General features: G+C 46.9%; 1 protein-coding gene across 1 annotated transcript in view; it reads right to left on the bottom strand.

Annotated features, from left to right (window-relative positions):
• Positions 1 to 24,060, bottom strand: part of LOC107110067 (probable E3 ubiquitin-protein ligase HERC6) — a 47,117-nt gene that overhangs the window by 6,685 nt on the left and 16,372 nt on the right. The window contains exons 5-17 of the mRNA XM_015410788.1: positions 21,288 to 21,364; positions 20,866 to 21,093; positions 18,374 to 18,468; positions 17,056 to 17,183; positions 15,799 to 15,935; positions 13,634 to 13,707; positions 12,487 to 12,614; positions 11,959 to 12,018; positions 11,706 to 11,848; positions 10,593 to 10,790; positions 7,181 to 7,332; positions 3,562 to 3,687; positions 2,145 to 2,243 (exon numbers count right to left, since the gene is read on the bottom strand). Of these exons, the coding sequence (XP_015266274.1) occupies positions 2,145 to 2,243; positions 3,562 to 3,687; positions 7,181 to 7,332; positions 10,593 to 10,790; positions 11,706 to 11,848; positions 11,959 to 12,018; positions 12,487 to 12,614; positions 13,634 to 13,707; positions 15,799 to 15,935; positions 17,056 to 17,183; positions 18,374 to 18,468; positions 20,866 to 21,093; positions 21,288 to 21,364 (1,645 nt within the window). The remainder of the gene's footprint in view (positions 1 to 2,144; positions 2,244 to 3,561; positions 3,688 to 7,180; positions 7,333 to 10,592; positions 10,791 to 11,705; positions 11,849 to 11,958; positions 12,019 to 12,486; positions 12,615 to 13,633; positions 13,708 to 15,798; positions 15,936 to 17,055; positions 17,184 to 18,373; positions 18,469 to 20,865; positions 21,094 to 21,287; positions 21,365 to 24,060) is intronic.

The following is a 24,060-nucleotide window of genomic DNA, read 5'->3' as shown; positions in this document are numbered from 1 at the left end:
CATCCAGCAGCTGTAAGTGGAGGAGTGGGGAATCAAACCCGGTTCTCCCAGATTAGAGTCCGCGCACTTAACCACTACACCAAACTGGCCAAGCCAAGCCAAAAAACTACTCATTTTAGCATCCAGTTTTGGACAATTGCCTATTGCGACCTCTGCTGGGCAAGGAGCTGGGCAAGGAGCTATAGACGGGTGAACCATGGAAATGTTTCTGCACCACAGACCCTCCTGCAACTTTAAAATGGGCCTCTCCTCACCTTTCTCGAGCCCTTACGCATACTATGACCAGGCTCATAGATACAGTGAGGCTTTGGGGGGCCGTGCCCCCTTTCTTAAAGGCCCAGCCCCACAATAATTTATCCTGTAAATGCTTTTTTCAATCATTTTAAAACATTCTTTTAAAGGCGTGCACTCCTTTAAGCAGAGTGGGTTGCTGTAGTAACCTTGCACTGAGCAAGGAGGTTGGATTAGGTGACCTCTAGGATCCCTTCTAACTCTGTGTCAAGAAACTGGTCTCCTTTAAGTGCGTTTTTCTGCCTAAGTGTTAGCTTTCTTGACTATAGAAGTCATCACCCCCACCTGCTGGATTGTTATCAGAATTGTTGCTTAGACTGGCAGAAGTGATTAACTTGCAGCAGCTGAGAACTGTCTTCGAAAGTGGTTGTCATTTCGTCTCTAAAGTGCTACTGGACTCAAGTCTGGTTTTGACTGGATAAGGTCTTCCCTCTTGGAAGCAGAAATCCGGGCTAGGGCCTTATCTCCAGTCCTCCTTTGCTAACTTTGTTTTTCTACCTCTGCACACAGGTATTTAAGGCCTGGGCTTGCCCAGAGGCAAAAACCCTTGGGAATCAGCCAAAGGGCTCTTGTCCTTTTGGCTCTTAGCCTGAGGGTCAAAGCCTTGAGCTGGGAGGAAGATGTGCTAGACCTGCTCTGCCCTCCCCAATTTATCTTGTTTATCCCTATTGTATTTTCCTTTTTTGTACTGAAAGCTGCTTTGAGTACCCATTGGGGGGGAACGTAGGATGGAAATAACTGAATATAACCCATAGTTCCTGCTGGAAAACTGCCCTGTAAAAATTCCGCTGTAATCAGCAAGGGCTTGGGTCCTCCCGGAGCCTCATCTAAACTATATACTTGGTATGATCTCTGGCAAGAGTAATGGGTATTGACCATTGCAATGCATGGTGCAAAGTTTTTCAAACCTTTTCTCCAAAGGTCAAGAGGTTCCACATTCCATAAGTCATTGCTGGCGTTATTCCAGAAGTTACAGAAGCACTAACATTTTCATAGAGAACCACAGACACAAGTGGCTAGATATTCCCTCTTCTTTCAGAGAGTCTGAAATCAGAACTCAATCATGGAAGGTACCAGAAGTCTCATTCCCCAGGATTATAATGCAAACATTCTCAATGCCATGGGCTAGAAAGATCACGTGTCATCATCACATAACTCTTGAGGTAGCAGGCTAATAGCTCAGCAAGACAAATGCATGTGGTAACCTTTCCAAATGAACAAACCTGTCAAGTTAAAACAGAGATCTCCCTGTGATAGCTGCATTGTTCAGGCCAACCCTAAGCTGATGTATGGGGCGGGAGGGCCATTCAATAAAGCAGCAGGGGGTGGTGGTTAACAGCAGTTAATTCCCAGGCTTTGCACTCACTCCATGCCTTTTGAACTGGCATGGGAGGGAGGGAGACTGGGAGAATTATCAAGGTCTCTCTCTTTTGGTCACCCTGGAGCTCTTGGAGAGCACTCCAGCAACCCTACCTCCCTGCGTTATGCTGGAAGACCACTTGGAGTAGAGAGGAAAAGACTTCACATTAGCAAGGGCCTTTTCGGTGGCAGCCCCAAAATTATGTAACAACTTCCTCAAGGTGTGCCTAGCCCCCCTCATAGTCAATCTTCAAAAGGCAGTTGAAGACAGTTTGATTTAGGACTGCTTTTGATTCAGTTTTTTAGTGGCAGCCCTAACTGGAGTTTTCAAACTGTTGACTTTTTGTGGGGTTTTATAATAGTTTTTAATATAATTTATTTATATTGTAAACCACCTTGGGTCCCCAAGGGAGAAAGGAGGCTAGTAAGTGTTTTAAATACATACATACATAAAACAGAGAGTTGGCAACAGCATTCTAGGTGCCACACCTTACCTCTTGCACGAAAGAAGACTCAAGGCCGAATAGCTGCATCTTGGATACGGGATTGTAAACAAAAGGAAAGCGGCAGAAAGAGATGAGAGACAAAGGCGTCTGGGAAGGAAAGAAGGGACCATAGGTAAGACAGTCTTCCCTCTCCAGGTCTCTGGCCCATTAACCTCTACTCAGCATCAACATGTTTTCTGCCTTCTGTTTAGACCAGGGGAAGATAATGATAGTTTTTCCTGCTGTGCTGCCACTTTTCCAAAGCGAGCCACTTAACTGCAGCTCTGTTGCTACCTGGATTCCAGTGACACAAAATGGCTGCCCTTTGACAAAACAAATGCTCAAATGAGTTGTCCACTTGTAGAAACAACTTGATAAGAGGTCATTCCCTCACCTTGCATGAACTGGGGGGCGGGAGCAAACATAATTCTTGCTTAGAGGAAGTCTTCAGAGGCCAATGCAACTCTTGGTTAATTAAGTGTTGTGAACTTGAAATAAGTAGCATGCTGATCTCCAGTGGGGCACCTATGAGCACCATGGTGGCTGCTGACGTGGCAAAAAGCCACATTTGGCTATTCCCCACCTTGCTGGAGCAGGAGGTGCCTCCCTCAGAGGCCAGGAGGCGTCACCTTTGTTTCTCAAGGGAGCCCTCACTCAGAAGCAGCTGCCTCCATCACAGAAGGACACTTGGCCTGGAACGTCCCAATGTGCGACTGGCCCCAGTTCCCCATGGCAGCCATTTTGTGGTTGGCAGTGCTTCCCGTGGCAGGCAGCCATTTTAGGGTGACACCTCCATAATGTTCTCAAAGTTCCCACAAAGAGAGCACATAAAGTTATGGTTTAGGACTTTAGGTAATAGAAACGAAAGGGGTGGTTAAAAGCGGAATGCAATAATACTCATGGGAGGGTGGCAGAACAGGAAAGGCCAAAGGGGGCATCTAGGGATGCCAGACTCCAGGTGGGACCTGGGGATCCCCCGGAATTACAGCTCATCCCCAGACCACAAAGATCAGTTCCCGTGGAGACAACGGATTCTTTGGAGGGTGGAATCTGTGACACTGGAGCCAACTGAGGTCCCTGACCTCCCCAGGCTCCATCCCCCAAAGTTTTCCAGGCTGGAACTTGACAACCCTACCCTGCCGTCAGTGCCAAGGTGGGACCTGGCAACGCTAGGGGCATCCCAACTCTGGCTCTTTATGGATCAGGCTATTTATCCATCGGCTCCATTACTGACCAGCTGCAGCTCTTCAGTGCCCCATGCAGAGATCTTGTCCAGTCCTGTTACTGGGATGGTTATAGAGTGTATTCTCCCTTCGAACTGTGGAACCTCCTAAGATGTGCAGATGCACAGGACGCTGCACCCTTAGAAATTCTGTAGGATATGTTTATACCACTTACACAAACTGGACAGACCACAAACACTCACAAGGTTATCAATCCAGGAGTGCCATCTGGCTAAATCGTCAAAAAGGTTAATTTTCTGGGAGATGTCATCAATATAGAAGCGGTTCATTCGGTTCAGCTGGAGTTTGCAACCCGCCTTCTTGTTAACCTTGAACGACAAATGCCATCAAGAGTTCAGACAAATGTAGCATTTATACAAATTCACAGTGTCCCCCCCCTCCCCTGGTACATGTGGCAGGCACTAGAAGGGCTGGCAGTATTGCGGTGCCCAGCCTTTTCTCTCTTTTCAACCTTCCTATCTTTCACCATATTTTTATTTATTTATTTTTATTTTATTTATTAGTTCCATTTATACCCCGCCCTCCCCGCAAAGCAGGCTCAGGGCAGCTTTCATAAAACACATATATAAATACTGTTAAAATTATACATAAGGTAAAGGTAAAGGTTCCCTTGCTCAAAAGCCAGTCGAATCCGACTCTAGGGTTGCGGTGCTCATCTCCGTTTCAAAGCCGAAGAGCCAGCGCTGTCCAAAGACGATTCCGTGGTCATGTGGCCGGCATGACTAAACACCAAGGCGCACGGAACGCTGTTACCTTCCCACCGAAGTGGTACCTATTTATCTACTTGCAATTTCTTGCTTTCGAACTGCTAGGTTGGCAGGAGCTGGAACTAGAGATGGGAGCTCACTCCATCATGCGGCACCCGGGTCTCGAATGCTGAACTACTGACCCTCCACAGCCTGCAGTTCAGCGTCTTAACCACGAGCCACCACACAAAATTATACATAGAACAGCCATAAAGCATATATCAAACAGTCATAAACATTTCCTAAAGTGCTGGAGCAATACTCAAGTAAAGTGCAAGAGCAAAGTGATGGTCCAGGTGGTATTCTCATATCAGCTCAAATTGATCGACTAATTTCTGCGGCAAGGCAGGTGGAAGATGGTATAGCCAGGGCACAGAAACACTCCTCGGTATTTAGGCGGCTCCTAGTCAAAAGCCTGGTGGAAGAGCTCTGTTTTAGAGGCCCTGCAGAACTGTAGTAGGTCCCGCAGGGCCCTGATCTCCCCCGGGAGCTCATTCCACCAGTATGGAGCCGCCACCGAGAAGGCCCTGGCTCTGGTTGCTGCCAAACTGACATCTTTGGGGCCTGGGAGGGCCAGCTGGTTTTAGGCCTCTGAATGCAGTGCTCTCTGGGGAACATATGGGGAAAGGGGGTCCCTCAGGTATGACGGACCCTGACCATAAAGGGCTTTAAACGTCAAAACCAGCCTTGAAGCGAATCCGGTATGCTATTGGCAGCCAGTGCAATGCTTTCAGCACAGGCTGGATGGGCTCCTGTATAAAGAGACCCATCAACAGCCTGACCACAGCATTTTGCACCAGCTGCAGCTTCCGGATTTGGGGCAAGGGCAGCTCCATGTAGAGAGCATTACAGTAGTCTAATCTCAAAGTGACCATTGCGTGGATCACTGTTGCCAAGTCCCTGCATTCGAGGAAGGTAACCAACTGCCTGATCAGCCGGAGATGATAGAAGGATGACCTGGCAGTGGCTGCTACCTGGGCCTCCATTGTTAAAGAGGCATCCAGGAGCACTCCCAAACTCCTAACCTCTGGCGCTGGCACCAATGGAGCCCCATCGAAGGTCGGAAGTGGCTCATTCTAAGCCAACCAGCCATGGCTTGTAATGCCCAGTCCAGATCTTCCAGTGTAGAGTCAGACTGGCCACTCAACAGCAGATACAGCTGGTTGTCATCCACATATTGGTGACACCCCAGCCCATGCCTCCAGGCAATCTGGGGGGGGGGGGGGGCGCATGTAGATGTTGAACAGCATCGGGGAAAGTACTGCCCCTTGAGGCACACCACAGGTCAGTGGATGCTTTTGGGACAGATGTTCCCCTAGTGCCAGCCCTTGTCCCCGACCCTGAAGAAAGGATGCGAGCCATTGCATGGCAAGCCCCTGAATTCCAGAGTCGGTGAGGCGGTAGATCACTAGCTGATAGTCAACTGTGTCGAACGCTGCCGACAGGTCCAACAACAACAGCACTGCCAATCTGCCTCGATCCAGGTGCCTCCTGAAGTCGTCTGTGAGGGCAACCAGTGCTGTTTCCGTCCCATGTCCTCGGTGAAAACCAGACTGGAAGAGATCTAGAGTGGAAGTGTCATCCAAAAAGCCCTGTAACTGAGCTGCCACGGCTCTCTCGAATAACTTGCCCAAATAGGGCAAGTTGGAAACTGGCCGGTAGTTAGCCAATTCAGCCGGATCCAAAGATGTTTTTTTCAAGAGGGGACGGACCACGGCCTCCTTAAAGTGTCCCAGGGAACTGACCCTCTTAGAGGGATTTGTTGATAATCTCCCCTAGGGCACCTCGAAACCCAGTCCAATCAGCTTTAACTAGCCACGATGGGCATGGATGAAGGAGACACGTGGTGAGGTGTACAGTTAAGAGCAATCTGTCAACGTCCTCTAGGCTGAGTGGACTGAAATGATCCATGACCTGACTCGAAGACGTGTATACAAACTGTGTTTATAGAAACTGTGGGAAAATGCCTTGCCTCCTGGAGAGGTGGCAAGCAGGCGTTAGAGGTTTCTCTGGGCTCAGAGACAAGCAGGAGCTGGGAGGAAGTTAGCCCATGGCATTCCAGAAGCACCTGGTCCACCTCCTTAGAAATGCTAATTGATCTGGCAGAAGCGACAATAGGAGGAGTCAGCTCGTCCCCCTTCTCCCAGGCCAGGGAACAGAGTGAGGAAGGCATTGGGCTGGACCAGCCTCAGAGACTGTCTTCAGGAATGAGCTGGAGATTCCCCAGAAGGTATGGAGGTTTCCCAGGATGCCTCCCCCCCAAAAAAGGGGCTTTGTGGAGACAACGGGAAGAGAAGCCTGGACCTGGGCGGACCAGGTCAAAACAGGTGGAGAGTGATGTAAAATGGGTGGAGTCAGCGTTTTAATAAAAGCGCTTGCTCCCAGGAGGGAGGGTCCCTTGATGCTGGTCCTTGGAAGAGGACAGACTGCTGAGCTCTGGTCAACAGGCCAGGGGCCATCTTGAACATGCTGCTGTGCCTAGTTGTATGGCGGTTGCCGGAGGTAATGAGATGTCCTTAGAACGTTTTTTAACCTTCTAAGCTTGGAATTGCCATGGCGGTTGCCGGAGGTAATGAGACGTCCTTAGAACCTTTTTTAACCTTCTAAGCTTGGAATTGCCTGCTCTACATCAACATCTAGCTAGTGTACGTTTTAGAGCCAGGGGCAGAGGATACAATCATGACCAACTTTTTATTTGTCCTTCTGGTTGCAAGACCTGGTGCTGTGCTAAAAATATGCTTGTAACCTTTTTCTCTTTTTAATAAATATTTTACTATTTGAAGTGGGTAGTGTTCTCTGGACCACAGGAAACTAGAGAGAGGGCCTCAGTGTGAGAAGGGGTATCAGGAGTCTGTCCCTCCTGGCAGGAAGACCCCAAGAGGGCAGTGGTGGTAGCATACCCTAGTGGAAGGAAGTGGAATAGCACCGTCCCCCCCAGGAATTGGGACAAGCCAAGGAGGGGGTCCAGAGCAGGCCTGTTCCGTCACAGAAACATCTAGACAAATGATGTCATCACGTCCCCCAGCCATTCAAAAAGGTTACTAATAATGCCTACCTTGAATAGTTTTTGAAGCACTTCCAAGATCGGAATGACTTCCTGGCAAAGGGGATAACTGAAGTAGTAAGGAAGCTGAGACACCACAGCCTTCTTAAACATCTGAACAATTCTGTCAAAAAAGGGCACTGGCAAGGACAGCCAATATTTTTCTGGAAGAAAAAAAGCGAGGCAGGAAGTGAATAGGCAGCTCTTCTCTTCATCAACAAAGATTAAAGGACTACACATTCTTCACCATACAACCCACTGCACAGCTGGGAATGTTATGAAACCTGGTGAGACAGATCAGGGTGCAAGACAAGAGATTCAACCAAGATTATCCAATGGGTTACATGTCAAGAGCGGGGATTGGAACCTGGGTCTCCCCAGTTCTAGCCTAACATTCTGACTCGGAGGTTCCCAACTTTTTGGACCCTTGTGAGCACCTGTGAAATTTTGACGGAGGCTTGGGAAATTCCTGGAGATTTGGGGGCAATGCTTGGGGAGGGAGCTCAGCGGGGCTGTGATACCCTACAGTTGGCTCTCTGAAGCTGCCGTTTCCCCCCACAGGAACTGATCTGTGTAGTGAAGGAGCAGTTGTAATATAAGGAGAAGTCCGGGCCACACCTTATGTTTGGTAACTCTACAGAGGATGGTGGCTGCCCACAAGAGGCTGAGCATTCTACAATTAAGGATACATCCATCTCCAATTTCGACATATTTATTTCCTTCAGTTTTTGCCCCAGAATTGAACCCAAAAGAATGGTTACCATATGAACTAAGCTTATTATTCTTGTTTGAGCCTTGAATCTGTTAAACATCTTCATTATGCTGTAAGATAATTTACTGCTCACCCTCTACCTATATGTATGGACTGGTAATTTTGTTTCTGGCTCTGTCTTGACTCTAATTGGCACTTACCAGCAACTAAACCCCACCCCACCCTCTCTCTACGTATATGTAATGGTTGAAGAAATTCTGTTTCACTGTATCTGATGAAGTGTGGTTGCACATAAAAGCTTATACCTTGAATAAAAATTGTTGGTCTTAAAGGTGCCACTGGACTCAAAGTAACCAGACTGTTAATTATATTTTTTAAGATTTAAAAAGTGTATTTCAGGTTCAGCCAATACAGGAATTTATTCTGTAGCCAACACAGTACTCTAAAATCATACAGCAAGAAAATAAGAAAAACTAGCTCAACAGTTTAACACTCTTTGGGCTGGCATTAGATGGCACAAACCTTAGGCCTTTTTCACATTACCATTCTAAACCAGATGTTATTCGTTGTTGGCCTGTCATTGAGTAAAGCGATACAAAGACGGGAGGGTTCACACAGTGATCTTCCATTAATGAGCCGTCTCTGAAGCGCTATGGTAATTTCAAACAGTGCTGCTTTCTTTCCCTGTCCCTTTTCTCCACCACACACTTGCCTCTTGCCTCCACCACACACTTTCCAACAAGATCCACCGGCGAGAAGTCACTAATTTGCCCCTCATGCTTAGGAAAGGGAGGAGACATCATTCAAGAAGCTGGATCCTAACAAGAGTGGCGGCAACTCGGGGATTTTTCTTAACACCCCTCTTCTTCCCCACGGGGGGGCCCTCAGGGCATCTGTGATTAGTGTGACAGAAGATCTCTGTAGCAAACATCCTGATGTTAACCCATCCATGCCCAGATGCAATTGGTTGTTAAGTGACTTGTTGACAAAGGTTTGCAGGACAGGAGGAGAGGCAGCATTGACTATCACACTCTGATTTTTCAGGGGGTTAAAAAAAGGCTGCTTGGATTTTTAAATGCCTATTCCCCCCTTCCCTTTCCCCATCACATCTTCCAGCCCTGCAAACAGGTACCCTTTTCCTCTGCCCCCTCCCCCTCCTTCACAACAACAACAACAAAAAATAATTTTTAAAATGCTCCTGATGCTGGATCGTTTCTCTTTCCCCAACCATCCAAGTTTCCTACATTTGCAAACATAAATCACAGAGAGGAAGAGGGAAGAGGTGGAGCAAGACGAGCAGGAAGAGAGTCTGATTTCTGTAATTCACCAGTGACCCAATCTCACAGCAGAAAACTGGTTATTTAACACCCATCTGATGACTGGGGGCCCCCATGCCCCCCCCCCCCCGGCAAGACACACCCCCTCCTCCTGGAGGTAACCATCTGCAGGTTTTTTGTCACTGTGACCACCCAATGTCACAACTTGCCTTCAAAAACAGGATTTTAAACTGCCAAGGGCTTCCTCTCCCCCCACTCCCAACCTCACTTGCTCTCTCCATCTTAAAACTTCATTGACACAACATAATCCCACATTTATGCAAGATCCTGACATAGCCGCCTTCCTCCTCTGTCCCTCCCCCCTTTTCTTCTTCCTTCCCCCCAACTTGCACTATCACCACTTTCCTCTCTTTCCCCTCCCTCCCTTCTCTCTAATAACTGCACACTTTGTGTTGGTATTTGTGGTGGGGAAGAAAGAGGAGGGGGGACATGGCCTTGCAAGATAGGAGTCCCCGCATCTCAATGGTGCTGCTATCTTGCTAAATTGTGATCGTGGTTGAGCGCCATAGCACTCCACATGGAACTTATTAAAAAATCTCCGAGGAATCCCCCACATCATGAAAAGGGGGGGGGGGAGTGGCATTGCAGGAAGCACTATGGGCATTTCACACAGCACACCACAGTGATTCAAAATACCAAGAAAGTTGAAAACGGAAGAATGCAGTTTATGTCAACAACAGCTCAGGCATGCTTCCCCAACAGGACACAAGTGGGTATGTCTGAACAGGTAAATTAATTCCGTTAGCAGCTGGTTACTAAAACACGTCTGTCTGAAGTGACAGAAAAATTCCTTTAGTAACCAGTTACTAAAATGGAATAGATAGGCTGTCTGAAAAGGGCCTTAGTTACCAAGGCCACACAGGCCAAAACTCAGGCATTCTCTACATTGCTGGCAATTATAATTCAAGCATGTCATAGTTTAGGCCTTTAGTCCACTGGAATCTCAACTGATCTCTTTCTCTCTGGGCCTTAGCTACATTACAGGTTTTGGCCCAGCAACATCAAGTGAGGATCACATCCAATCAGAGCTTGCTCTCTTGAAAGGCTTCTAAAAAATTACCTCATCACCTCTTGTCCATCCTCCCCCCATCCTACGGGCAGCAGGTTCTCATGAGAAGCTATCCATGCCACCTTCATCTCTGGCCTTAAAGATTATAAAAACCCTGCAGGCCAAGAAACCAATTAGTAACACCTGCAGAATGCACTAGGCCTGTTACTGTTAACATTAACCCTTGAAGGGAGGTCAGGGGTGCTTTGTATCACAAGGGGTCAGAGGGCAGCTCCCAGGTTAAGACAGAGACATCCCGATCAAGGAGATAACGTAGTGCACCCCAAATGTCCATCAGGGACTGGGTAAGAGTCCCTCCAAACTCACCCAGAAGGTCTGAAGAGCGCTTGCTCATGCCGCTGATGACTTTTGTGAAGGGCAGAGCCAAGGACTGCAGGTTCTGTGCTTCAAGAGCGGCAGAGCACTCGGGCAGCAGAAGGAAGCAAGAAAGGGCCTCTTGGTGAGGAGAAGTCAACGGAAGGGAGGGGATCAGACGGTTCAATTGTTCAGCAGAGAGAACGAGACCTGCGGCCATTTTGAAAACAGCACTTTTCAGTGAAGTACAGACTGAAATGCAGTACATACTATATTCCTGTGTAGAATTGGTCTATTACTGGGAACATGCCCCTTTGAATCCACAGCTTAAACAGTCATAAAGAATAGATGGACTTCAGGACAAAACAAAGAGTTACCAGAAACACTGGCTGCCATCCTTATCAGGGGTCATTTCGTAGAAAACGGAAGCAGGGGGCGGGGCTTCGTCATATGCCCCGCCCCCCGGTACCTCACCTGGGGGAACTGCGTTCCCCCGCCCGAAATGACCTCTGATCCTTATGCTGTGTGGTTCCTGGCCCACACCAGGCTAGGAAACAGAGTAGGGGACAGGAAATTCATAACGTGATGGCACCACCAGGACACAGGACAAGCTGTACAACTCAAGTTGTACAACACCTTATGCACTAAAGGGGAAATTCACATGACACAAGGATCTCTTAACATGTGTAATTCCACATAAATTTTAAAGCAACCATTTTAAAAATTATGGGCCAACATACAATTAATCTGAGCTAGAGCTTTCCTGGAAGCATGGGAAATTAATCATAAAGAATGGTGTTTATGAGCATCCACAAAGTGCCTTTCCCTGGACATTGGGACAGTTGCATTATCTCATTGGTACTCCACAGGTGATGTGAAGCAGGAGAGCTTTCATGGTGCCTTCCACAGGGGGTCATCTCTTGCTCATCTCAGCATTTATAAGGGCTAGAAACTTGATTGTTCTTTTTAGAAAACCAATTCTTGGGATGACAAATTGTGCTACCAATACCAAATGTCACAATTCTGCGAGGGCTGCTGTAGATGCCTGGAATGCACACAGCTCTATCTACCATTTCTCTCCATTGTTTTCAAAATATATTCTTTTTCCTGGACACATTTCTCTACCAACGGCACCCACCATCCTGTTGTCATAAACTAGGAGATTCTTTACCCTGCCAGCAATCCAGTCTCTTCTGGTAAGCTCACAGAATACCTCTCTTGCTTTTTGTAGATCAACTGCTATACAGCAGCCATTTTCCAGGGCAGACCTAAGGGAGATACAGCATAATGGAAGGAGGGACAAGAATGCTTGCAACACATCATCCACCCCAAAACACCTTATTTGCCACCAACTTTCTGCAAAAATTCAACTACTTACCTAGGTTTTAAGAAACTTGCAGTTAAACAGGCAGGTGAAGAAAATATGACTTCTATTTCTCTACAAGAAAAAAAGATAATCAAACATCTATAATGAACAAACATGTCAGTCTTCTTACATGTGTGCTGGATTTTCTTCTGACCCATCAAATGAATATACGAAGGCATTTGCTACAAAGTCCTTCTAGGTCCCACTACAGTCTACTTGGATGGACAGCAACTCTTTAAGTTCTCAGAGGGAGACAAAGGTCTACCTTTCTGATCCATACCTACTACCCAAGACCTTTCAACTGGATGTGCCGCTGAATCTAGGCATTTATGCATACAAAGCAAATGGTTCTACCACCATGCTACAATATCTCCACATGAACAGCTGAGAAGCACCATTATTGGAGCGGTGTTCCATGCAGTGGCTCTCTCATCAGAAGTCAACAGATAGTGGCAGCCATTTTTGGTTTGAGGCATGTGCCTTAAGGGCTATCTGTCTCTTCTTTCCCTTTCCCCATAAAACACAAAAAACAATCGATACCTTTTCGCCTTCTGGCGAGTTTCACTTTCTGCTGTCGCTGACATCCACTTGTCAATCAGTGCTCTGTCCAATTGGCTGATCTTTGGCAAGGTTTCTACACAGCAGGCTCCATTTGTGTATTTAGGTACCTTTAAAACAAAACAGAAAAGGCCAATAGTAAAATGCTACTAACTCTTCAACCAGCCGATCATCTATACCAGGGATCTGCAACTTTATACAATTAATGAGTCAAGTTACATAAATTTTCAGAACAAGAAGAAACCACTAACAGAAAGCTAATCTGTATTAACTATACGCTTTAAAGTTGGATTTATTTTATTCAAAAAGAATTTCAGAAACAGACTAGAATGGGAGATTACTGAGTTACAAGTTATCACCACACTCAGGACAATGGAACCCCCAGGGCTTAACAAAGATATTGGTTTCTTATCTCACTACACATGCTAATGTCATTCAATTCTCGCATCTGTTTGTAAACTCTTTTATTATGTTGTATGCTAATTTGCTGCGATTCACAGGTTTTACAAACTGCCTTAATCCAATCTGAACTATATCTATTGCTCAGTTACTTATGCATCTTGGATTACTGGCAGCTGTTTACCTCTATCATTTCCCTTTCTGCAAAGCATCTCTAAAAAGCTGTTAAACTCCCATCAAAGTCTTTGCTGGCCATTTCATCTTCCTTTTTTCAAGAGTCATATTTGGTACCATATTGAGCCATGTTTGACCCTCGGTCCATAGCTTGCATATAGCTTGTGCTGTGGTGGCGCTGCTGCCATAGCAATGTTTTTAAAACTTTGCGCAGCCAATCAAATCTCCAGTGACTGATCACAAGCCTTGCTGGGCAAAAGCCCCACCTGGACTCACCCACGTTCTAAAAACACTTGGTGAGCACAGGAAAGGTATCAGTGGGTGCGATGGGTATTAGCGGGTGGCAAAGGCACCATGCTGGAGACCCCAGCCTAAGAGTATCCGGTGAGCTGCTTGTCTAAGACCAGGTCTGAACACATATTCTGGTTCCAAGCTCACACCGTTTGCTGCTACAATTATATTACTTCTTTAAAGCCTCAGCCAGAAGATACAAGCTGCAGGTGGCACCTACAGGATCAAATTTTCTCTAGTCAACAGAATGTACAAGTGACTCTACCTGTGGTTGAACTGTGCTGGCAAAGCTGACGTATGTTCCAGCAAAAATCTGTTTTACCGGGACGTCCAACAATTCTGCAAGGGATGATATGGTGTCAGTGCTAAATGTTCAAATATCGTTTATGATGTGCTGTTTTTGTTTCTTCTCTAGTGCCCTGGATCCTTGATGGACACCTACAGAGAAGCTTTTGAACTGTCTGATTAGATACCCCAGTCTCCCCATCAACATAGAGAGTTCTGCTCCAATTCCTCCTCTGCCCAATATGGGGAAGGATACATTTCAATCTTCTATCGGGGCAAGTCCAATATTGCATTCTCCATCAGTGGAGGAAGGTTTCCTTATATGGGATATTGAAACGCTTAAATATCCCTGGTGGGAATAAGAGACGGGAACCACCCACGTTGATCAGGATATCTGGGTTTTTCCTCACCAGTTCTTCAGCTGGACAGTATCTTCAGTTACCAGTCTCCAGGGAGAAGTTGATTTTCATCAGTGACTGCTACACTAGAGGTGGATTCATCTTCTTCAGAAGCTTGGCAGACACTGAACGGGATGGGGTGGGACTGAATGCTTCCTCAGGAGAGCGGAAGCTTTTGGGGAAAAAAAAAATCTGCATATGCCCTGCCTACAGAGCAAGACGGATGCACAACTCATTCAAGAGACCTTCCTCCACGGATGGAGAACAATAGATTACCTGCAGCAATCTCAGGCTGCTAATGGTTTTGTTTTGCCCATCTGGTTTGATTTCTGTGAGCCTGCTGATTTTGTAATGCACTGCTGTCGGTTCTAAAGTTGGTGGAGTTAGCTGGCTCTTAACTCCTTTCTCATCAAGAGTTTTAACACAACCTCCCCACCACCACCAAGACGGAATCAAGGACCTCAACCATTACAGGTGCTGACTAGCTTGGTCAACCAGTGCTCATGTGAGTAATCTCATTTGAGTTTTACATACTTACATCTCACCCTGTATTGCCTTCCTTGACCTGGATGGCCCAGGCCAGCCCAATCTAAGAAGCTACCAGCCTGGTTAGTACTTGGATGGGAGATCACCAAGAAAGTCCAGGGTTGCTATGCAGAGGCAGGTAAACTGTAAACCACCACCTCTTGCCTTGAAAACTCAATGGGGTCACTGTAAGTTAGCTGTGACTTGATAGCATTTTCCACCTGTACTTCCTGGCTATTTGATTCTGCTTTTTAAACCTTTCTTTCTTCATAGCCAGATATCATCTCTGTCCAGTGAAGACCCAATGCATACTTCCAAGAAAGTGGCATACAGTCCATAGAAGGTCATGGTGGAATAAAATCTTGCTGGGAAGTAATCCTGGTCTACTCAGGAGTTAGTCCCATGTTATTTAATGGGGCTTATTCCCATACATAGCATTGCAGCCTCAGCCTTTAAAAGGGCCACAAGACTTCTGTTTACCTTTGCTGTAACGCACTCAGATGGCAACCCCTCTGGGTCTGTAATAGGGTATTAATATTCCGTTTCTTTTCTAATTTTCCACTGCTGTACTACCAAAGGGAAATACTTAGTGAAGGTTCCATTTCAATTTTCTTTGCAGCTCCTCTGATGCTTAACACAATCCCCACGGGGTTTTTTTAAAAAAAATTCTATGACTTACTAAGGACTCTGTCTGAACCTCATACCAAAAATGTAGAGCACACTGTTGTTCCTTCAACAGCAGACCCATCCACACAACCCCTCTGCAACTTGACTGAATATGCAGAGTGAGTGAGTGGAGACATGCATGATAGCCCTGCCCCTGGATCTGTCTGCACATAACCTCCTCCATCCAGTGATTGGCCGTGTTTGGAAAGCAGCGTGCCCAATCACAAGGAGGGAGTGTATGCACGGCCACCTACTCTGAGCGTTTGCACTTTGCAGATGATCTGTCAATCATGCAGATGCAGGGGGCAAGATCAAAACACTCACGTCCATCTGTCCATCCATGTTTGTTCAGGCAAGGCATGGAGGGATCACGTATAGAGGCCTATGGTGTTACTGATTTCAGCGGGAGAGCTGAGAACATACTTAAAACTCTCCAAGTGAAATAAATGGGAAGGAAGGGTTCAATTCTGGCTGGATCATGGCCACTGTGTAATGTGCTTTGTATACAAGATTAAAAGAGGGTTTTTTTTAATTTTAAAAAAGAAGAAAAGGATACCATTAGCAGAAATAAGTGCACTAATGTTAAAGTTCTGCATCTCTTCCTGCTTGCAAGAAGCTGTTCCACATTCCCTGTATCCACGTCCGAAAGATATCAGCTCACCAGAAGCGGCGATATAAGCAAGAGTGTGATAGCTGTTAGAGGGGGGGAAAAACAAGAGAGGTGCATGTAATGACAGAAACTGTCTGTTCACCATCAGGTGAGACGTTTCCCCCACCCCAACACACATCTGAAGGAATTTGTGAGCCAGGAGATCCACAGTGACCCATGATGTGATGGTCCTGTTGGTGCAATTCCCCTCTCCTACATGACAAAACAGAAACTGTATGAACAGAACTTTTGTGTGAGTGGGTGGGTTGTCACTGTAGAGGAGGATCCCAACTAATGCAGTGTTAGATGGGAAAATGGAGGATAGAAGAGTTACCTACAGGACTGCTATACGGACCAGGACTTACCTTTTCCTGTATGACCCCCCTCTGATGCACACACTGTTTCTCTCCTCCCTTTCTGTCTGTTGGCAAGGTCATACCACAAGTCCAACAGAATATTAACAACAAAAAGGAGTCGTATGAAGAAGTAGAACTAACAGTCCCTTAATGAGCAATCCTACCAACACACCCCACAGATTGGAGGGGAGTTCACAGAGATCATGTGTGACCCCTTCTATATACCCACCAACACTGTTCTGCGCTTCAGAGCACCAATTGCTTGTGAAGATATCACTCTTTTAGTACTACAATGCTCACTGTCTGTTTAATGCCTTGCTAGAGAGAGGTGCACAGACTCTACAGCACGGCCCCTTTATGAAGCACAGTGCAGTGCTAGGGAGGCTGCGGTACAGTTGCTGTTCTGCTGGTGAGACCGTGATGGAGGCAGTCTGCCATATGGGGTTCAGATGATGGTGGCTCCTACTCAGTCCCGTAAAAATGGCAAGTCACAAGGCTGCCTAGGAGTAACCTTCACTTATGTTTGCTTGTTGCCTTCTATCGTTCTGGTGTCCATAAACATAGTTTAACGGGCTTTAACAGGGATTGTGAGTTACCACATTCATTTATTTATCAGCTGCCTGGCCTGCTTGCCGGCCAAGGTTCTTGGTAAACAAACTAGCAGCAGAAATATATCCCCCTAGCTTCAAGCACTGTTTGCTTTGTTACATCTAGCATGGAAGACATACAAGTTATCTACAGTGATTCTTGCATGACTTTCTCCCGTTCCCTTACAAAAACAACGCAGGATGCAAGCCAGGGTACATACCTTCCACATGCCAGAAGAGAAACCGGACCGCCAATCCAGTCAACTCTTTGGGGGCCAGTTTTCTGGGTGGAAGAGCTCCGCCCCAGCTGCCCAGCAGAATCATCTCCAAATGTGAAAACGTTGCCATCCTGTTTAGAGTTTGAGCAAACCACAGCTGCATAAGTGTGCAACAGCCACTTTTGTTAATAATAATATAAGCACTTTCCCCACTTTTAACAAAATGCTTTTCAGTTCTCATTTTTATCTATCCTTGCAAAACATCTTAAGAAGTCATCTTGAGATAGCTGGACCATGCTCACATGCAGAAATGCAGGTATGTCACCTGACCAAAACACTTTGATTTGCAACAGCCCAGCTTAACAAATGCACCTTGAGCCCTCAATGCTTGATCCAGCATGGGAGAACCACAAGAAATGGGCTGTTATATGTGCAAGTAAAGCACATCTGCATCATTATGGGTATCGAAGCCTCCCTGACCCATTTTTGCATCTTTTGATGCAGGTTTTGTTACAGTATTACATAATCTGGGATGTGAGGGGAGATTGGGGTGACCTGACCATATGTAACTCTTCCCCATTTTACTCTTAAGAGAACCCTGTGAAGTAGATGAAGATTTAGAGAGAGTGAGGATTTAAGCCTAGGTCTTCCAGGTCTAGTCTGACACTGAAGTTGTTACAACACTGACTTTCTATTATGCCACACACCACATTATAAAGCTGTTTAGCAAAGTTACGGTTGCTGTATAGGGTTACCTCCATGTTGGAGTGTTCTTCAGTGGTCTCTACATGAGGATCATAATGGGTTGTGTCCAATTAGCTTTTCTGCTTGTGACAAAGGAAGGAGGGGTTTTCTCTGGTTACTAAAAGAGCTTATGCCGGGGATCATGGAACCTGAGTGTACAAGAGCCAGTGTGCTGTAGACTGTCAGACTAGAATCTGGGATGCCCAGGTTGAAATCCCCACGCTGCCATGGAAGTTCACGGGGTGACCTTAAGCCGGTCAGTCTCCTTCACCTCACAAGGCTGCTATGGTGACAAAAGGGGGCAGGGGAGAGTTAAATATGCTCTCCTGATCTCCTTGGAGGAAGGGTGGGATAAAACCAAACAGGCAGATCTCACATCCTGATCTAAAGCTGCAGGTCTTTATATATACTTATTTGGGAGTAATTACCAGGGAACTCTGTGGACTTACCTCTGAATAAACACCTTTAGGATTCTGTTGCCCCCCCCGTTTCCATGAGCCCTTAGCTTCCAGGAAAACCATTCCCGAATGTCAGAGCACAGTTTTCTAGCAACAAAGAAAACTAATTTCAAGCATACCTGCGTGAGGACAGCCGTGTGCTCAGCCCCACAGCTAATGTAGATCACATCGAGGTTCCTCAGAGCAGCCACTGAGTGCGGCTTGAAGACCTGCTCTGTTGGGAAACCGTATCACATTTTTCTTTTTATTATTCATTTATTCAAGCATCAACAATACAATGAAGTGTTGTGACACAAGCATATAACAATATAAACTATATATTACAATGAACAAATATAATTGCACCATAGAAGTTACAAACAAATGGTTTTAGTAAGCCATTAGATGTACAGGACCCATTCAACTACAAGCCAAATCTAAACCAGAGGATCCTTAGGGTACATGTTGTAAAAGATTCCCCTCCATGACGGCCCCTCACACTTTCCTCCTTCAGAGGTAGATTCCAAAATTTCGTTCCCTTCTGTGACTGAGCCACCCCAAGTAACGTGGTTTTCTTCTTTGTCTTTAAAAGACTGTCTGTCCCACCCTGTGACAGAGATATAATTGGGCTCTCAGCCAAGCCCTGGAACCTGAGGGAAGAATGAGGAGCCCTCTTGAGTTGAACCCCTTCAAATGGCACTTGAGACGATGTAAAAGTCAAACAGAGCAAAAGATTTTATTTAAAAGACAGGGAAAGGTCAGGTGTAACCAGGAGTTGTTAACTTTGAGGCAAAAATCACTGGTAGTACAGGCTGTAATTCTTTATACAGGCAAAGGAGAGTTATTGAAGACTATTTTCTTAGTTATTGAGATGTGTTTCAACAGCTGGGAGTCTCTGGATGGTCCCATTTTTTAACTTTTGTCATCAAGTCACAGCTGACTTATGGCGACCCCACAGGATTTACAAGTCAAGAGATGTTCAGAGGTAGTTTGTCATTGTTTGCCTCTGTGTAGTGACCCTGGCTGCCTTTGGTGGTCTCCCATCCAAAACCTAACCAAGGACAACTCAGCTTAGCTTTTGAGATCCAACGAGATCAGGCGAGCCTGGGCTATCCAGGTCAGGGCCTGCATGGTCCCATACTGACCTAAACCCAATAATTACTTTTTTTATGATACTCAAAAGCTTTTGAGATTATTATCCTAACACAACACAACACATCACTGGACTGACTTCTACATTGTACCCAATATTTCCCCTGAATTGTATTATAACTATTCACTCAGTCTAATCTTACAATTCCACCAAACAGGCATCAAAGCGCCTACTTGTTCTTTACCCCTCCAGCATGACTTGGAAACTCTATTAGACAATTTACTAATTTTAGACAATCTCCTAAACAGCATTCTTAGAGAATCAGATCATTCTAGCTGGGAAAAGAACAGCCTGATCTCATGAATATTTTACTACATTCTGTGGTCCTTCTTCACAGATACATGTGCACAGAACTGCAGCCACAGTTTCTTGTGCTTCGAGAAAACGAAAATTCCAGTCTTTATGATACTACAACCCATTACTGTTTTGCCAGTGGGAAGGTAACAGCGTTCCGTGCGCCTTGGTGTTTAGTCATGCCGGCCACATGACCACGGAAACGTCTTCGGACAGCGCTGGCTCTTCGGCTTTGAAATGGAGATGAGCACTGCAACCCTAGAGTCGGATTCGACTGGCTTTCGAGCAAGGGAACCTTTACCTTTACACAGCTGACTTATGGCGGCCCCACAGGATTTACAAGTCAAGAGATGTTCAGAGGTAGTTTGTCATTGTTTGCCTCTGTGTAGTGACCCTGGCTGCCTTTGGTGGTCTCCCATCCAAAACCTAACCAAGGACAACTCAGCTTAGCTTTTGAGATCCAACGAGATCAGGCGAGCCTGGGCTATCCAGGTCAGGTGCACGGTCCCATACTGACCTAAACCCAATAATTACTTTTTTATGATACTCAAAAGCTTTTGAGATTATTATCCTAACACAACACAACACATCACTGGACTGACTTCTACATCGTACCCATTATTTCCCCTGAATTGTATTATAACGATTCACTCAGTCTAATCTTACAATTCCACCAAACAGGCATCAAAGCGCCTACTTGTTCTTTACCCCTCCAGCATGACTTGGAAACTCCATTAGACAATTTACTAATTTTAGACAATCTCCTAAACAGCATTCTTAGAGAATCAGATCATTCTAGCTGGGAAAAGAACAGCCTGATCTCATGAATATTTTACTACATTCTGTGGTCCTTCTTCACAGATACATGTGCACAGAACTGCAGCCACAGTTTCTTGTGCTTCGAGAAAACGAAAATTCCAGTCTTTTTGATACTACAACCCATCAGCCCATATAAACACAGCAGGATCTCACAAAATAAATTTTATTTGCTGCGCTCTGCACAAACAAGCCCATTATAGGCTCAGAAACCTCAACAGAATCTTTTTTTGACGTTTTCAGATCCTGGTTTCCTTGTAAGACCTTCTCTTCCTTGCCTTACACCCCCAAATCGTCATGCATTCAAACCCGTAAGAGGATGCCATCAATGTGGGAATGTACCCAAGAAGAATTCAAAGACAGCCATACCTTTGGGGTCACTCTGACTTAGACCCAGCTGATGCATATGGTTTCTTCCCCATCCATAGGCAACTCCCGAAAGGGAGAGGGCAAAACTGTGTGCCCCGCCTGCAGCCACCTGGGCCAACGGGATGCCATCCAGAGCAGGAATGTGCTGCGGCCGACCTTGGGAAGAGACTTCTTTACCGATTCCCAGCTGGCCGTAGCTGTTCTGCCCCCAGGAGAAGACTCTGCCATCTTGGTTTCAGGAGGAAGAAGCCGGGGACAGAGAGAGAAAGATCAGAGGTCACAACTGCAACAACCAGGATTTCCCAGTGCACACTTTGACATCTGCAGCATTAGAGCTACAGAGATGGAAAGCCATCCCGTTTATGTGAACTGTGTAACACAATAAGGGCTGTTTATAACAGTCAAATGAAACCAACAATTACCTTTTGTCAGGGCTACTGAGTGGTAGTGTCCACAGGCCACCTGTATGATTTTGCATGTAGATAGGCCTTCTATTTTCCTGTACAGTAATTAGAAGGCAAGAAAACAAGCAAGTATTTAGGATTTTGTTTTTGTTTTTCCTGGGTTGGGGGGACGACTGCATTTTAAATACAGACGGACTTTCAGTAAGTAAATGTGTTGAGGGTGGAAGTTGTATCATGCCTAAATGCTTTACTGAATTAATCGAATTAAATAAATAAATTTTAAAAAAATGCTTTAAAATCTTCCTCTCATTCCTCTTCACAGCATCCTGTGAAGTAAATGCTAATCAAGCTGGTTTTACATGAAGGCCACCAAGAACCCCTCTGGACAGTAAACCTACAGCATGACAAGCAGATATCAGCTCAGCTGAGACATCACACAAAACTATGACTCATTTCAACTAAAGTGTACCAGCTGGGTACTCCCATCAAACAAACATCCTTGTAAGGTCTCAGATTTTCCCTCCAACCTCCTTATGAATTTTCAGTTCCCCACCTGATAATAGGCTAGCCATTAGGTAGCGTGTCACTCTTCTTATGTGGTAAATAAAACTTTTGTTATAATGCTGTTGTCCCACCTTATTATCTTTTGATATTTTGTTGGCTTACACCCCAAATAAGGAACTGTGACTGAGGAGGGTCTCTACCTCTATAAATTCACCCTCAAAAATAGGCACCTAGGCACACTGGAAGTTGAAATCAAATTTATTTGAACAAACAAGCAGGGAATGGAAATTATATTTAAAAGTGAGTTTTGGGTTAGGATTGGTAGAGAGAAGTTTTAAATTTTTGTACAAAACTGTTTCTATGCCACACTAGAGATATTCCGAGTTATTTTCCCTGGTTTACTTTATTTTAATGTTGTTAGAGATGTTTCACTGCTTTAACAGGATTACAGATATTACTTGAGCGCCTACTTTTGAACTTCTCACTGGATGGTCACACAGACTTGACATTTTATTAAGCTTTAAAGGTAAAAAGTAAAGGTTCCCTTGCTCGAAAGCTAGTCGAATCCGACTCTAGGGTTGCGGTGCTCATCTCCGTTTCAAAGCCGAAGAGCCAGCGCTGTCCGAAGACATCTCCGTGGTCATGTGGCCGGCATGACTAAACACCAAGGTGCACAGAACACTGTCATCTTCCCACTGAAGTGGCACCTATTTATCTACTTGCAATTTCTTGCTTTTGAACTGCTAGGTTGGCAGGAGCTGGAACTAGAGATGGGAGCTCACTCCATCATGCGGCACACTCGGGTCTCGAACTGCTGAACTACTGACCTTCTACAGCCTGCAGTTCAGCGTCTTAACCACTTGAGCCACCGCAGCTCCTTATTAAGCTTTAACCTTATGTTTATACTAGAAAGAAGGCCCTTTGTGGGTGTGAAGACAACGAGCGCTAGGCTGGCCGTTCGGGCGTGGGCTGCTTGGCCTCAACCCTCCCCCTGCCAGCACCACCAGATTGAGGCTCCACCGGGCCAAGCCATCCGGGCTCGTCCCAGCCTGCAGAATGGGCGCAAGTTCTGCTGCCTGGCCACGGGCCCCCATCTCCGTCCTTTCCCACCCTGGCTCGCCGAAGGCACCCAGCCTGCCCCCCCCACGTGGTCAAGGCCCCAGTGGACTAAGCCGCCTGGCTTTGTCCGGCCCCCCGCCCCAGTGGGCCAAGCCCCGGGACCCGGCCCCCCTGCTTCCCGGAAGTCAGGAGAACCCACCTCCTCTTCCTTCGTGGGTGCCGCAGACCCCGACTGCACGCCCTTCCTGGCTGCCTGAATGGCTGGACCCCGGTGGTGGTGCAAGGCCACTCCGATTGCCCAGCCCGGCGCATTCCAACTGCTGCCACTGCCTCCGCAGCCTGAGGCAAAAATACCCCTACCTTGCCAGGTGCCCCATCCCTCCCGCGAGGCCGCTTCTCCGGACCGGAGTGCCCAAAGTGCTTCCCGGCCCCTTCCTGGCTCGGCTGTCTCAGCGGCTGGGCAAAGAGGGGGGCCGGAGGCCTCTGGGTGGCTCCTGGTCATCCACCTTGGTGGGAGGGCAGGAGAACCCAGGGGGAGGGCCTGAAAGGGCTCCCCGGGCCCCTCCAGGCTTGCTGGCCTTGGTGGCTGGGGACAGGGGCCCTCTGGGCGGCTTCTCCTGCTCGGGCGCCTCGCCTGGAGCTAACTAACAGGGAGGACTGCAAAGGGCTCCCCGTCCCCTTCCCGGCTCACTTGCCTTGGTGTGCGGGCAAGGAGGGGGCGGGGGGGCCTCTGGTCAGCTGCTCCCGCTCAACCGCCTCGGAGGGCTTTTCCCATGCATCGGCCTCGGTGGCTGGGCGGGGAAAGGTGGCACTGAGGCCTCTGGAGGTCGTCCGTGGCCACCCGTTGTGTGGGGAGGGTGAGCAAGGCAGCCCTGACAGGGAAGGGGAGGGGTTCTCAACCGCCTCCCCTTCCAGTGGGCTGCTTGGGTTTCCTGCAGCCGCGGGGAGGGCGAGAGGCAGGCGGCTCCAAGTGGGAAGGGGAGGCGGCTCCAACTGTGGCTCCGTCCACGGACTTACTCGGTTTCCCAGCTGCCAAAGCGTCCATCCCACCCAGTGGCTCCCCACACACTGAGGGTGAGAGGCTGGGCTGCGGCTCTGTGGGAAGGACCGAGCCAACGCAGCAACGGAAGCTAGCCAGTGGCCAGGGACCCGCCTGTGCGTGACAGTTGAGGCGGCCCACTGATTTTGGCGTGAATGGAATCTCGCCACCCCATAGGACAGAAGCCAC

The sequence above is a fragment of the Gekko japonicus genome, unplaced genomic scaffold (genome assembly GCF_001447785.1).
Source record: "Gekko japonicus isolate JY-2015 unplaced genomic scaffold, Gekko_japonicus_V1.1 scaffold42, whole genome shotgun sequence".
NCBI lineage: Eukaryota > Metazoa > Chordata > Lepidosauria > Squamata > Gekkonidae > Gekko > Gekko japonicus.
This window is presented reverse-complemented; position numbering and strand designations above follow the sequence as displayed.